Here is a 15,255-nt window from a genome sequence, read left to right as displayed (position 1 = left end):
TCTAATCTGAAATGTTGCATTTTTGGTGTAATTTAGTACTGTTTTCTTCCATACTAAGATGCAAAGTAAACTTGGACGATTTTTTTATATATATATATATATATTTTTTTTTTTTTTTTTTTTTTGGGGGGGGGGGTGGCAACCCCCTCCTTGCATCTGCTAGTGCTGAGCAATTTGAATAGCATCATGCCAATGTCAGTTCCTCATGCAAATCTGCAACTAATTCTACCTGAAAAACCCATCACGGATTGTTCAATGGCTCTTGATAACATAGAATTGCACGAGTTTTCCATCCAAAAGACATTTAAAACACATTTGCATTCATCAACATATCTGACTGAGAGCTTTGGGGAGCAAAATAAATGTTCCTTTACCAGGCATGGTAGTTTTTTTCAATCCATGATTGCTAAGTTATGACAATGTTTTTCAAAAGATAACTTTTAGCCTGTATGAAGCAACTGTTGAAATGTATGAGGTTAAGTATGTCATGTACAAGGTAAATTCTCATAACTGAATATGCCTGTGGGAGACTTTGTATATTTACAATAAAGTGTCGAAGTGTCAGGTTGTAGAGTTAGTCGATGGTTAGCGCACTTGCTCGCGACCCGGGTTCGATTCCCAGCCTGGGTGTGAGTTTGGTTTGTTGTCACAAAGCCGGACAAGGGAGTTTCCTGCGGGTTTTCTGGTTTCCCCCACAACACAAGACCACACTCTGACGTAACATCTTGTCAACGAGACTGAGAGAGATTTATATAATGTTGTAATAACTTGTTTCACAAGCGTTAAATAAATAAGTGTCCACAATACCGAGAAGGACTCACTGTGATAATTGAACAGTTCATAATATGCTTATCGAGTAATTGACAGACAATATTTGCCCGTTATGCTTTAATGTTAGGCCACTCCATGCTTGGGCAGGTAGAGTATTATCCTGTTATTTTTTAGCTCTTGCTTTTCACAGTACGGTCCTTGGCATGGTTGTTAGTGAGCATCAACTTAAACCTTGAGCTAAACTAAAGAACAGCTACAGATGTCGAAGTGAAACTTGGCACACATGTTGCCACGGATAATACACACATATACTGAAAAGCTCAGAGGTTTGGCGTTGAAAATTGTTGAGTTATGCCCCCTTTTTTGGGCAAAAAAACAAAAGATAACTTTAGTTATCGCTCTGCACTAGTGTCTTAGCATTCTATCATTCCACCTTATTTAGGAGTAGTTATATACTACAATAGCCAACGATTTAATTTTTAGACTGGATACACAAATTGCTTTATCTTTCTAGTCAATATTCATTCATATACCTCCGTAAACTGACAGAACCAATTCTAAAAATATTTGTTCATTTTGCCTCTATTGAAGTATTCACTTTTTCAAAAGCATGTAGTCATGTATCTACGTTTTCAATATCTTATGGTTGTTATTATATTGTCCATTTGGATGGTCATTTTTTAAATCTATTTTGGTGAATCAGGAGTCAGCTGTTATTGTTGAATTGGTCGATTAAAACAGAAGCTCGGTCATGAGACAAAATATTATCTCCACCATTAAGCTGGTTCAAGAGTGATCAGTATGCATTCACCAAAATATTATGGTTATGCAAACCATGTCAAACTATACCATTTATTATGATAAAAAGCATACTAATAACCTTTCAACATCTGGAGCTTTGTCATTGTTTTTCACTTTTAGGTTGACGAAACTTGGGTTACTACAACATTTATCAATGACCATATATTGACAGTCATGTAATGTTTGTTGTCTGGTAGCATTGTCTCTTGCCTGGTGATGTTTATTCTCATTCCTTGTGCCTTTTAACTGGACCTTAGTTAAATTTAGGCTACTGGGCTTGTCCATGTAGTTTTCATTATTGTTTGGATGTATCGTTCCAAATCAATCCTTTTTAATAGATGGAGCAAGTGAACTAGTCTGTGCAAAAGACAATGAAGTATATACTGGCAAAAAAAGTAACTGTGCATAAACAGAATCTGGCTAACATTGGTCAACAGATATTTGATTATGAATTGTTGTTCCCATCATTTGGTTTACATAAAAATTGTCAAGTGAGACAAACATATACATGCATCTCTTTATAAAGTACAGTCACTTTCAGAATGTTCATTTTTGTTTAATATTGCCTTTTACGTTTGTTTTGTTAGACACAGTATTTTCCAATCGGCATAGTAGCTTTATTCCATTAGTATTTATGTCTCAGACGACACATAAAACAAAAACATAAGATATCTTTTTTCTTCACTTTATTACACACGTCCTAAAGTAACATGACGTCACCTTAATACAAGAACTCAATATCTGCTCCCATTCTTATTTATAAGCAATTATTACGTTATTGTACTAGAGTAACGATGAACAGAAAATTGGACAACATTGCACAGCAAGATGTTCATAATGGTGATAAATAGTTGTTGAAACATGGCAAGATGATAGATGATGATAAAAGCTCAGTTAGTCATGTCTGGATGTGAACCAGGGATAGTAGTGGAACGAAGCATTTGTGTTTTCTGAATCTCAATTACTTCCCTTTTTTTAAAGGCTATGGATGGTGCTTATTGTTAATGTTGTCAAAACATATTTTGCAAGTGTTGTAAAATAATCAAGCTCTAAACAATGTTTATTTTAACTGATTGGATTCCGAAAAAAAGTACAGAAATGCTTGATTTTAAGAATTTTGAAATGACAAGGTATGCAATTAATCTTCATCATTTGTTCATATATGGTAACAAAGGTTCTTACAGGTGATAATTGCCAATCCTGAAAAATAGCTGGAGGTCTGTGTGAGAATGATGGTTCATGCCCAAAACAGGGTTAAGTGACATAGACCCATTTTGTAACCATTCCCAAAGTAATTTCAAGATACTCCTTTTGTTTTTGATGCATATGTCCGAGCAAATACAACCGTTACAACTGTACAATAGCCTGAAGTTAAAAGATCTCAATCCTGATTTCAAGATAATCCTGAAACTTTAGAACCCATATGGTCAGCAGACAAAGATATCAAAATTCGGCCACATGGTTCTATGATCTTCTGGTAAATAAATTTTCTGTTCTATCAAATATTACAACTCTCAAATTTAAGTCAAGGCCTAAAAAAAAAATCGTTTGGTTAGGGTTACATCCTTTTCAAAAATAGGTAGGGTAGGTAGGCTTTCTATTTTTTTTTATTTTTTTTTTTATTAGGCTTTATATAAGAATGTCATTTTCATCATTGGAGAATGGTGTTAAAGTTATCTTCTATATAAGCAATTACGGTTTTAAACTACATATTGAAAAGCAAAAAAAAAACAAGGAAAAAAATTTTTTTTTTTTTTTTTTTAGTTTTTCATTTTTTTTTCAAACTGACTATAAAAAAGTTAGGGTCGGCGCCTATTCCGTAGGTAGGGTCGGGTAACCCGAACCAAATGTATTTTTTTTTTAGGCCCCATAGAAAATTTACATAATCAGTCACAATAAAGGAGACAATTTCCTACTTTGCTGTCAATGAAACGTGACGTCAATAAAACCCACGACTTGTTTGAATTTTTCAGCACAATATTTACACATGTAGCAAATAATATATCATATATATAATCAAAATATGAAACATGATTGTTCTAACCCACGACTTGTTTGGAATATGCAGCACAATATGAACATGTGTAGCAAATGATAAAGCATGTTTATAAACAAACTAAGAAACATTATTGTTCTGTTTGAGTCTACTGAAAAACAATCAATTGAAATACCAATTTTACACTGAACACTGAGATGAATACATCTTGAACAGAAAAATATCAAAGGGACCCTTCATGTTTTATAGCGTCAGACAATAAAAACTAATTTTGTTTAAAATGTGAAAACAATGCTTATTTCAATGAATTGTAGATAATTACTTCAAACCGTGAGCCAAAATACTTTTTTGCCAGGTAATGTCATTAAAAATTCAACTATTTTAGTCTTGGATTCACAAAATTGTGTTCAAATAAGCATATGCCAGCTGCTGTTTGGTGTTTGTTCTTGAAAATACATAAAATAACCTGATTTCAACAAACTTTAAAATCGTTGCCAATATAAAAACGTGTACAAGTCCCTTTAAGATTTTGTGATTTTCTAGCACAAATAAATTAAATGGTGAAATAAACAGAACACAGATGCTCATAAGGTTGATGGCCTTGTACGACCACACTAAAATGATTACGTTATAGATAGCGTTAATAACCATGAACTGTTTATTCGCAAAACTTTCCAGTGATATCCATTTGTTCATGTGTCTATCACGCTGCTATTAGTTTTACTAAGTACTCAATCAACATGTAGATTTAAATAGCGACACAAATGAATTGGAAATAAATTTCTCATTTATTGCTGTATTAAGTCTTTCAAATGGTGCTTTCAACCTGTACTTCAGTATGTTAATGTCTGTAGTCAGTAACTTATATTTAAAATGCAGACACAATTTCAGTTTGTTGATAATTCTGATTTTTTCGCCGAGTATTTTCGTATTTTAGAATGATGGTTACCAACTTTAGCAACATAATTGGATATTTCCGATCAGTGTATTGATGTTCTGAGTCCTAACACTGGGCATTACCCCACACTACGACAATCACAATGACGACCCCTAATCCGTGGCCCCCTCCTCCTCATATTGGCCCTCCTCCTCTGTGTATTCGGCCTGCTTCTTTTCTCCATTCTCATACCCTCCTCCATAGCCCTCATCACCCCCCTCCATCTCCACCTTCACCCCGACTTCATCTGAAAATACAGAGAACAAGAAAATTGTATTGTAGTTATATAATAATTTTGCAGTGTAATTTCTAAATATAGGTATTTTGGTTTTATGGAACATGTGTGCCAAGTTTTGTATCATTTTAGCCCAGCGCCACTGAAGACAACATAAATGTTATTTATCAGAAAGTTTGTGAAACAGCACTTGTACGTGTACATGTTGCATACTTTTTTGTGCACTACCTCGTCCAGGTATGTGTACGTTGTGAAAGTTTTGAATAATTAGCATGTGAAATAGCATGAGGATAGTAATTTATACCAGAATCAGCGAGCCTACAGGTAAAATTTCAAAGTAAAATTTCCCTAACCTTTTAAAAACTAAGTGCAATTTTAACATGAACCACACATCATGTTTCAAAACCGACTAATGAATTCTACCTCTAAAAACAAACAAGCTAACTAAAATTGCCATTACCCGAGGGCTGGTCCTTCTGGTCTCCTTCGGATTTCGGTTTCCTCTCCCCGCTCCTTGACCTTTTGCGTTTACGTTCGCGGTCACGTGACCTGCTCCTCTTCTTGCGGTCACGTGATCGGCTTCGTCGTGATCGCTTCTTCCTGTCGCGGTCCTTTTCCTTGTCTTTATCCTTTTCTTTTTCTTTTTCTTCTTCCACTGGCTCTCCTAGAATGAGTTTTTAGGTGGTAAAAAAACTACCATCTATGGTCATGGCATCATCACTGAATATAAACCTACACTCACTATAGTTAAAATGGCCGCCATACAAAGTTTACAGCTGGAAACATTGTTGAAACAATGTTGTGAAACAGATGCTTTAATTTGCTTTATGAAAAGTTTTTAACACTGTATACCTAGATTACATATGATGAAAATTATACTGTATATTAGGCCAGAAAGGCCAGAATTCGGTTTCTTTGGTTTGAGCATCAGTCTCAAATTTGACTGGAAAAGTGAAGATGAGTCAACAAAGCTTGGACTGATCCCAACATAACAAATTTATTTTCAAATCAATTTTGACGGAGACTTTAGATTTATTTTTTTTGAAACTTTTAAATCCAACATCCATGACTTATGGGAATCACTGCTGAAAAATATATAAGCTAATATGTCCATATTTGAACTAAAAGCTTCTTTCTGCATAACAGGTTAAACACACACAATTAAGGTATTCCAATTTAATGTAAAACAGATTATTCAAAGTTCAATCTTCATACATTCATTATAGGATTATTTCATTCTAGTATCAACAAAGCATTATAAGTCTTAGTGTTTTTCATATTGATATTCTGTTGAGGCTTAAAACAAAGTTCACCAATTTACCATCTTTTTCACGTTTCTTATCCCTACTCCTACTTCTCCTACGACGTTCCCGATCACGGTCACGTGACTTCGGTGACCTTGACCTCCTCTTCCTCTCTGGCCTATCACGTTCTCGAGACTCCGGTTCTGGTTCCCGCTCCCCTCTCTCGGGCCGTTCCCTGTCACGATCTCGGTCACGATACTCGCCCCTAGTGTAGTCATCACGGCCAGAGTACCGTGTGTTTTCCTCAGGGCCTCCCTTCCTTGTGCCTCCAAGCCCGCCACCTATACAACACATTGAACATAATTAACAGAAAAAATTGAAGTATAGATAGAAACATCGATTGCAAGTGACTTTCAGTTTTTATATGACCAAATATTATTCTTCAGCATTTTATTCTTTGTCTGTTATATAATTTTACATTATTCACCAGACCTAGATTTAAGAAATAACATTCTAAATATCAATAGTTAAACAAAAACATCTCAAAATGTATTTCATTTATCTGGGCACAGGTGTTGCCTGTAAATGTCACCATGACATTGACCTACTGACCAAAAAAAAAGGATCATCTACTGACCATGACATAATGTGCATACCAAGTTTGAAGACTCTACAACAAATCATTCAAAAGTTACCAATCAAAATCTGTATGTGAGGTGGACAATGAATACACAGAAGACAACAACACCGGACAATGTTATCCCTATGCATCTGCTATGCTCCACAGGCGACACAAAAATCATAATTTTCCTACATCCATTCAACTTTACCTTACAAGGTTGAAGATATTTTTTTCATTCTGCTTAATAGGTTAATATTTAATACATGTTTGTGTCCTATAATTGACAACATGAAATGGGTATATGTATTGCATACATGACCAATAACGAAGCCTACCAAGTCTACGAGGTCTCCATCCTTTCACTGTACGACCTCGCTCCACGTCAACAAGCACACGGCGTCCATCAATCTTCTTACCGTCTGCATGCTTGTACGCAGCTAAAGGGGAAAAACACAGGAAGAGGCAAGTGAATAGTGGCTCACAATCATCAGTGTTCACAAACATTTACTATCAGACGATCTTTAAAATATGAGAATACTATTATCAAAAGAAAAGCATAGCAAGTGTTCAGAAACATTCGCTGATCATCACATTTTTCAGTCCATTATTACCATGGAGAAAGAAAAATGTGGTAAGAAAAATTTCAGAAGACAAGATTTGAGAAATTAACAAAAAATATCTTGCAAATTTTTGCATTAAAATTCAAGACAGTGTGTCAAAGTATTGTACATTTTTTTCACAAAAAAATCTGCAGCTGTAACCTAATAAAATATCCTGAAAACTAAAATGTGTTAAAACAAGGTAATTAATATGAGATAAAATCTTCTTCTGAATCACCATACTTACCCTGAAAGAGAATTGCTATTAATATTATAAACGTCCAATTCAACTGTGAAAGCCTATTCAATCCAAAAAGAAAAAAGAATAGCTTTATAACGGTAAGCCCAATTTCGACATTTTACCATATCGTACCAATCACTTTTCCTCCCCATCTCTTAAACCTAACGATGACAATTTTTTGAGTGATAATTCTTTTCAATTAACAAAACTCCTTAAACGCTTCCCCAATGGAAGAGATTAAAATACTTTCTGAGGGCCTTTTTCTAAGTCCTGATTGAGGGCCTTTAGTTCATATGAAAACAACAATATTTAACACCAAGATAACAAAACTTACGCCTTAACCTACCCGACGTAAAGAGTTCCCTAACGAAATGGCGGCAAATATTCCGCATCTTGAAGTATATATATTTCGTCAGCAGCATGGGTCCTTGCTATGATCCAGGAAGATCAAAACCCAGCTTACCTGATTGTTTTTATTTACTTTTTTAATTACTTATTTTAAAATAAACACATCTTTAATTCCCCCCATTTATTCTTAACGAGTTTCATACCCCTTACACGGTATGACATTTTTTTTATACAATTCTTTTTTAACAAACAAACAAGTTTACTTATTAAACTCCCCTTTAACAAATATTTTCTTTACTTATTATACACCCCGGCTTACCAAATTATACAAACCCTAGACTTGAACATTTTGGGACTATTGCGTTACTGAATGTTGGACCGTCAATTTGAGCAGTCTGAAGCAAAAATAATAATAGACAGATTAGTTCAGTTCCAAATTTCTTTAAGTATTCATAATGCATTCTAAAACAAAATACTGAATATTATAATGCTCTACAAAACTTACCAGACCAAATTTTAAACTTACCAAAGCTTGCATTTGATCTCTAATAACTCTTATCAAAGACTTACCGATCCAAAGTATTTTTTTGCTTATTTTATTTATTTGATTTGCCTTAAGTTATTTCACCCAGTTCTTACCAGTTTATTGTAGAATATTGGAACATTTTAATCAACTTACCAATCCTTATTTTTGCTTCAAAAACCTTCTCTCAGTAACTTACAAACTATAAATGCAATGAAGTCCCAGGGTTACAACATTTTAAGTATAATCATTATTAACAATTCATCATAAATAATAAACACAAATCACCAAATTGGCCAAAGAAAAAGTATGTTTGATTCTCATCTGCATCAGAACTGTATCATGATGATGAATCTCAAAGGTTTTTACTCTACAATTGTTTGCTTTCAAGGGTTCTAAAATTCGGAAAATGGCGCCAAAATTTAAACGTTCCGCACAGTTAATAATTAAAACATATCACTAATAAAACGCTCACTTGCTCAATTTTTTTCCTAAGAAAATATGGATCAAGATCTAAAAATAATTTTCCTCTGGCCTTAGAAGTTTAAAGATGACAGAGTGTGCACCTAATTTCATAGATCGCAGAAAGTGATACTCAATAGAATCGTAGAGTAACTAATCCACTTTTTATGACCTGTAATACTTAATGCACACAATTATCATCTGAGTATAATTGCTTTATTATATGCAGTGTGTAATCACGTATCATAATAATGTACAATCAATTTTCAACAAAAGTGCGGAAAAGTGACAGACGTTTACACATATACATTTCGTGCGGTAATTACCAGAAGGTACCAAGCAACATTGAAATATAGAAGATGTAGCAACTTCTGGCACTAATCCCACGATTTGCAATACCAAATGGTCAACATTCAAGGGTTTCCCAGCCCTTTTGTATGGCTTGGCAGTGACACAAAAAGCCAATATTTTTTCTCAATTTTGACTATGGTCCTTTGTCCTATATAGCCAAGAAAGAAAACCCCTGGCATTTGACAAGATTTTTTAGCTTTAAAAAAATTATATATACTTTGTACATGTATTTCTCTTTTCAATGCATATAATAAAACATTATACTATGACATAAGATACATTGATGTTTTATACCCTTTGGTAGAAAATTAGCACAAACCATCGCTGGTACTTGGTTAAATTCTGTATTTTATATCGCAGGTCTTAGTACAAAAAAAATCCGAACATACGCACAAACGTGAAAACTTGGTCTTGTTTTTTCTAGCCTAATTTCGATGACTTTGTATCTGAGAATGTACTTGTATAACTTGCTTTCAATGAGGAACAATGGCATTGTGAACGTATGACAGAAATAATGTGTAACTTGGAATAATTTCAACTCAGAGTCCTGTTTTATAACTTATGCTAACACAGCCCTCATACTTTTATACAAAAGAAAGCGAACTCCCTGGCCCAGATTTGTGCAAAACAATAAATTATTAAACAAAAACATAATTCATTATGAGGAACACGAGACGTAATCCTGGCATAAACACTAGTTTACTGCACCCAACATGTCAGCTAACAACTTGTAGTAAATCATAGACTTCATGTCCAATTTTTCCTTTGTTTTTAATTTTTTTTTTAGACTGAACGACCTCAAAAAAACCTCTAACTTGTTATGTTGAGAAATAATATTGTTTGTGTTACAACAAATTTTCATGATCAACAGTGAAATTAAAGTTGTTTCAGGTTATAAACTGTCAACGGCTGACTGCTTAGCTTCACAATAAAATATTTCTCACATGGGATATGGCCGTAAAATGCAGCATAATTATATTGTCATGATAAACAAAGTTCCAAGGACGGGCCAGATAGTCCTCTGAGAACTATGCTTAGGTCTGTTATGTTCAGATGTCGGTTCTTCCAAATTCGAGAAAAATTGGGTTCAATAATTAAGATACACATGTAAGATTTGTTTGTTTGCACCAAAAGAAGAATAACAATCATCACAAACGAATGCAATCCCATCAAGGGAGTATCATATGTTACAAATAAGTATAAATGCCAATATGAGTTAAATTAAAAGATACATTAAGTTATAGTTGGCGCTTATGTTCAGTCTTCTAAACAATTAAGTCAGCAGGTCGGGTTGACCCCAATGGAGGAAGCATGGGTGTAATCACTAAGTATCATTTATCATATTTGCCAAAGTAACTTAGCTCTTACAGTGGATATGCCAGATCTCTAATCTTTTCTGCTTTTATAACCATCTCATTACCTTCTTCCCTTGACGTAGCGTCTAACCCCGGACGCAGCCATTTAATGTCCAAGGAGCTATGACGTCATAATTCTGAAGCCATGACATCATAATTCTCAATTATATCTTTTTTATGGCAAGACCTATTTCTTCACATTGTGGCACACTTATCAGATTGTCTATACATTGCAATCATAAAGACGGTGCCCTAGAAAATGCAGCATTTGTCATAAGGCAAAGTCCTCTTGTCTATAAGTTTAGGAGGGTAATAAACTGGCTATAAAACCATACCATAAATTAAACTTCCATGGAACATTACCTATAATTGCCATCAACTTCTACTCCCAACGCCCTCCACCCCTCTTACCAACATTGCCAACACATAAAACCTCCAGATATTTATATTTCCCAAGAACACTTGTTAGGACTAGGAAACACATTTTCCTCTGTCATACATGGAACTTATTCTTCCATTAGGAGATCTTGATGGTTTTACACAAGTCTGTCAAAAGGGAGTATTAATAACTAGCAAATTTCTTGGAAGCAATGAAACATTGGATGAAGTGCGGAAGCCTCTGAGTGGAATTAAATGTTTCCGGGGGAAACCCAGCGGAATCAAAACTTCAAAACTTCTCACATCAATGAACTCTAAGGAGTCTTAGGACTTATATAAAAGGGGCAGATTTCAATTGTTTTGACAATGTTTGAGGTCGAGCTGGCTTGTGTGATTGGAAATCATTCTCCGAATCTGCAGGTATGTATTCGATGTTAACCTGCTCTCTTAAGCAAATTTCCAGAGTCAGTAGTTATAGTCTTGTGTTCCGGGCTAATTGTTTACCCACATGTTTGGGACTTAATTAATACTAAAGCTCACTCAGCATATAGCGGAAATAAGAATGTTTGAAGTGGAATTTGCTTCTTGTTCTGCTTCGAGTGAACACACAGTAAGTACTTTATTGAAATTATTATATAACTACAAGCTTTCAAGTGACCAATAACAAAAAAGTAAGGATAAAAGTAAGAGGGTTTTGTTTTTTTTAGAAAAAGTAGGGTAAAATAGGGATATTAAGAGAGAAAAGTAGGGATAGTACAGCTCCTTGAGCTTACTTTTTTGGATGCAAATTAGACATAAATGATTACTTAAAACCTATTCATCAATTGTGATGTACATGCAGTTATCTGTAGTTAAGAAGGACCCACTTGAAAGCCTGTTTAAAATAAAAACTAGCATTCTTAATATTTTTTCATAAAATCCATTTCCAACGTATTTTAACTATGCATCTTACATTTTCAGCTTAACATTTAAAAAATGGAGTTCTTATTTTACCCAATTGTTATAAAAAGGGAAATAATTATTTCATATCTTTCGACAATTCCTATAATCATTTTCCATAACCTATTAAAAATTCATTTTATTGGCAGAGTGGATCAAGTTCAGATGTTATGATTTCAAGACATATAATTTGTTATCTAGCTCAAATAAAATCGCAATAATTCCTGGAAGTTTTCATTTTAATTAGTGGGAACATTACTGAACAGACAAATCTAATGGCTTGAATATTTTTCAAACTCTTTACTTTTAAATGAAATGACATCATCATTAAAACATCAATGTACCTTATGCACAAGTTGTTGCATTTCAACAAATTTATAATGTGAAGTATATGTCTAATTATACGACGTATTCATCACACTATAACAAAGTAACAAATGTTAGTGATTAGTAGTTATATATTCAAAAGATGTACATTTCTAAAATGCAGCATATTTCTTAACATATACTGTCAAAAAAACAGTCTTGATTGGAGACCCCTTCAAAGACCAATGCGTTTCCATACGATCTGATTTAGAAGCAATAAAAAAAATATTCTATACCAATGGGTTTTTTTTTTCAATGTTATTCAAATTATAAGGAACATACACGGTGATGTTTGAAGGTTGTACCAATAATAATGTTTCTAACATCATAACAAATACTAACTTAACATATCACAGGTCAAGGTCATCAGCTGATTCTAGTACATTATAAATCATTTTACCCCACATTACTTGCCCCTTCTGCAGTTTTGTGAGCAAAAATAATCATATTGTTCACATAATGTAATAGCATTACCTTTTATCTTTCTATATTTCAAATACTATCTATGTAATTTCTGGGACTTCATAAGTTCAGAGTAAATTCAAGCAAAGATTTTTGTTTCGGGTACTGTAAAATAAGGACAAAATGTTGAACCTTGATTATGTGCAACGAATATAAAATTCTGCAAACTGTTGATATTTTATTCTCAAACTTCATTGATTTTTTACTACATAATTGCAGGGGTAATGCTTTAATGTAACAAACTTTTCGGCGCAAATATTAGTAAGGTATAACCTTCTTGCCTCAACCCTGGTTAAAATGCAATCATAAAACTTACGATTCAACTTTGTCATTAAACATTTTAAGAAATTATATACGTTAAATTACCTTTTAAACCTGCAAGCCCTTTTTTACGCCCTTGGGGTCTTTCTGTGGGTGTTTTTTCTGACTCAGTGACATGATAAATGAATATGTTCAAATCTTAAACTCCAAGAAAAAGGGATAAATTCCAATGAAAAGCATTTCTACGACGGCAATTTAAGGCACCTGATGACATCATGCCTATAAGAAAAAACCATCCCCTATTGTTAACAATGATAGTTGCGATGCAATTGCCGAATGTTGTGTTAATTGATATATTAAAGCCATGTTTTCAGTGGACCTTTTCATTGATTACCAGACAGCATTATATATATAGGTATGTTCACAGCTAAGATGCAGCTAATACTGAGCATTATTTCATATTGTTGACTCCACTTACTAGGTGGATTTTCGAAAAAATTGGCTGAATGGGGAAAAATGGTGAGTTCTCGAAAAGACACACACCCTGCGCATTTAATAGGGCATTTACAGTATTTCTCATAGAAGCACTATTGTTTAAACAGATTTTTACTATAAGCCAGTAAATCTTTCGATTGTAAACCCAGCTATAACCCATAGCACAAACATTTATTTTATTTCATGATGGCATCTTTATGTAAAGGAAAACAAACTGTTCATTCCTGGAAATTTTCAAATAAATTGTGTCAAGCTTTTGTGTTGTTCTTCACTTATTGAACCCTAGAAATTGTATTGGAAAAAAGTCCAAGTTTAAATGCACGTTGAAAACAGACTTTCTTAAAATGATTACATGTCAGGTATATAATTAGTCTGCACGTGTTCCGATACAACAATTATCCATAGTAATCCATCAGTAATTACATTTCTGATATAATGTTGTTTCACCAACACCACTGCACATTTTTGCAATGCTTGGCATTAAATTGAGATAAAAAAGATCCACAGTAAACTTCTGGCCAAAATTTCTGGGATGAAATTAAGCTCAACTGGCTTAAATATGTTATTTCAAATAGCCAAAATACATATGAAACTTAAATACGATTTTGATAAACAAAAAATAGTTTAATGTTGTAGGCATAAAGATGATTCCTATTTAAAGTTGAAAAACTCCTAAAGAAGTAAATATTACGCAAATTATAGTCATAACAAAAATAATGAGATTAGCTTCAAATCTAATGTTATAACGGACTCAAGAAGTTTCGAGAAATTGGTGCCTGAAAATCAGTTTATATCCACGCCCGAATGAAGGATATAATTTGAGTTTCCAATACCTTAAGATGTACACGCGATATTACATGAGAAAATGAATAATAATCTTAACTCCTTAAGTATTAACTGTTATGTCCTCAAGCCAAAAAATTTAAGCAATTTGCTTCGTGTAAACATTAACTTCTCCAAGAATTTTCTGTCATAGCAAAAAATCAATAACAATAATTTCCGTCAACACAAAAAATTGAAAAAATTACGCATATCTGTCATAATTTCCTGCAAGTAATCACCTCATACTGGCGTTGATGTTTGTGAAGTTTGTGCAACAGAACTGCTGAGTTCTGTGATTAAAGTTCCGCAGAAAATATCCAAGTTATGTGTCTAACGATGGGGGAGTGAGTTCCAAGTACGAAGTTCCCAAGAAATATCCCTGTTACGTGTCTTATAACAGAGAGAATGCACGGTCTGGCACCTTGATATAGCGCTTTTATTGATCGCAAGTGGTTTTCCCCCTTTACTGATGAGTCTAGTCACACCTGACCTTGATAGTAGTCTATTCCCTTGCTTCAAACAAGTTATAAAGATGTTTATGTTGTTACTTATGTATAACAATAAAATATGTACACATGGTATGTATTACAGCTTTGTCTAACGTACCGTATATAACATGATGAACCAGTTATTGACATTATGCATTCTTACCCATAGGAATGTGATAGGAGCGTTACTTATTGTATTATTATAAAATAAATATTCAACATTTCTATAATATCTGTTAAAATGAGAATGCAAACATAATAATTTGAAGAAAAAAAATCTTGGAAAAAATGCAATAAAGATAAACACTGAACACAACAGTTACTCAGCAATTTAGTTACCTCCCCTAAATAATTTTCATATCTTTCCATGACAGCCTCAAATGTTAATAACAGAACAGAAATGAAAATGACACAACTTCAAACAAAATCGTTTGCAACAAAAACCCTGCCTAGTGAAAACTTCAAAAGTGCAATTGAAGAAAGCCCTCCCTAGATGTTGGTACAGCCATTTGTTTAAGTGTTCAATTTGTACGTAAATGCTTGCAGATATGTTTTTTCC

At 33.7% G+C, this 15,255-nt stretch overlaps 1 protein-coding gene across 1 annotated transcript in view; it reads right to left on the bottom strand.

Moving 5' to 3' along the window:
* Positions 1 to 2,241: 2,241 nt before the first annotated feature.
* LOC128231941 (U1 small nuclear ribonucleoprotein 70 kDa-like) overlaps positions 2,242 to 15,255 on the bottom strand; it is a 68,309-nt gene continuing 55,295 nt past the window's right edge. Inside the window, exons 7-10 of the mRNA XM_052945205.1 lie at positions 6,942 to 7,043; positions 6,062 to 6,325; positions 5,201 to 5,404; positions 2,242 to 4,752 (exon numbers count right to left, since the gene is read on the bottom strand). Of these exons, the coding sequence (XP_052801165.1) occupies positions 4,619 to 4,752; positions 5,201 to 5,404; positions 6,062 to 6,325; positions 6,942 to 7,043 (704 nt within the window). The 3' untranslated portion in view covers positions 2,242 to 4,618. The remainder of the gene's footprint in view (positions 4,753 to 5,200; positions 5,405 to 6,061; positions 6,326 to 6,941; positions 7,044 to 15,255) is intronic.

This window comes from Mya arenaria, chromosome 4, assembly GCF_026914265.1.
Source record: "Mya arenaria isolate MELC-2E11 chromosome 4, ASM2691426v1".
Lineage (NCBI taxonomy): Eukaryota > Metazoa > Mollusca > Bivalvia > Myida > Myidae > Mya > Mya arenaria.
The sequence above is the reverse complement of the archived record's forward strand: the minus strand, read 5'-3'. Positions and strand labels throughout refer to the sequence as shown.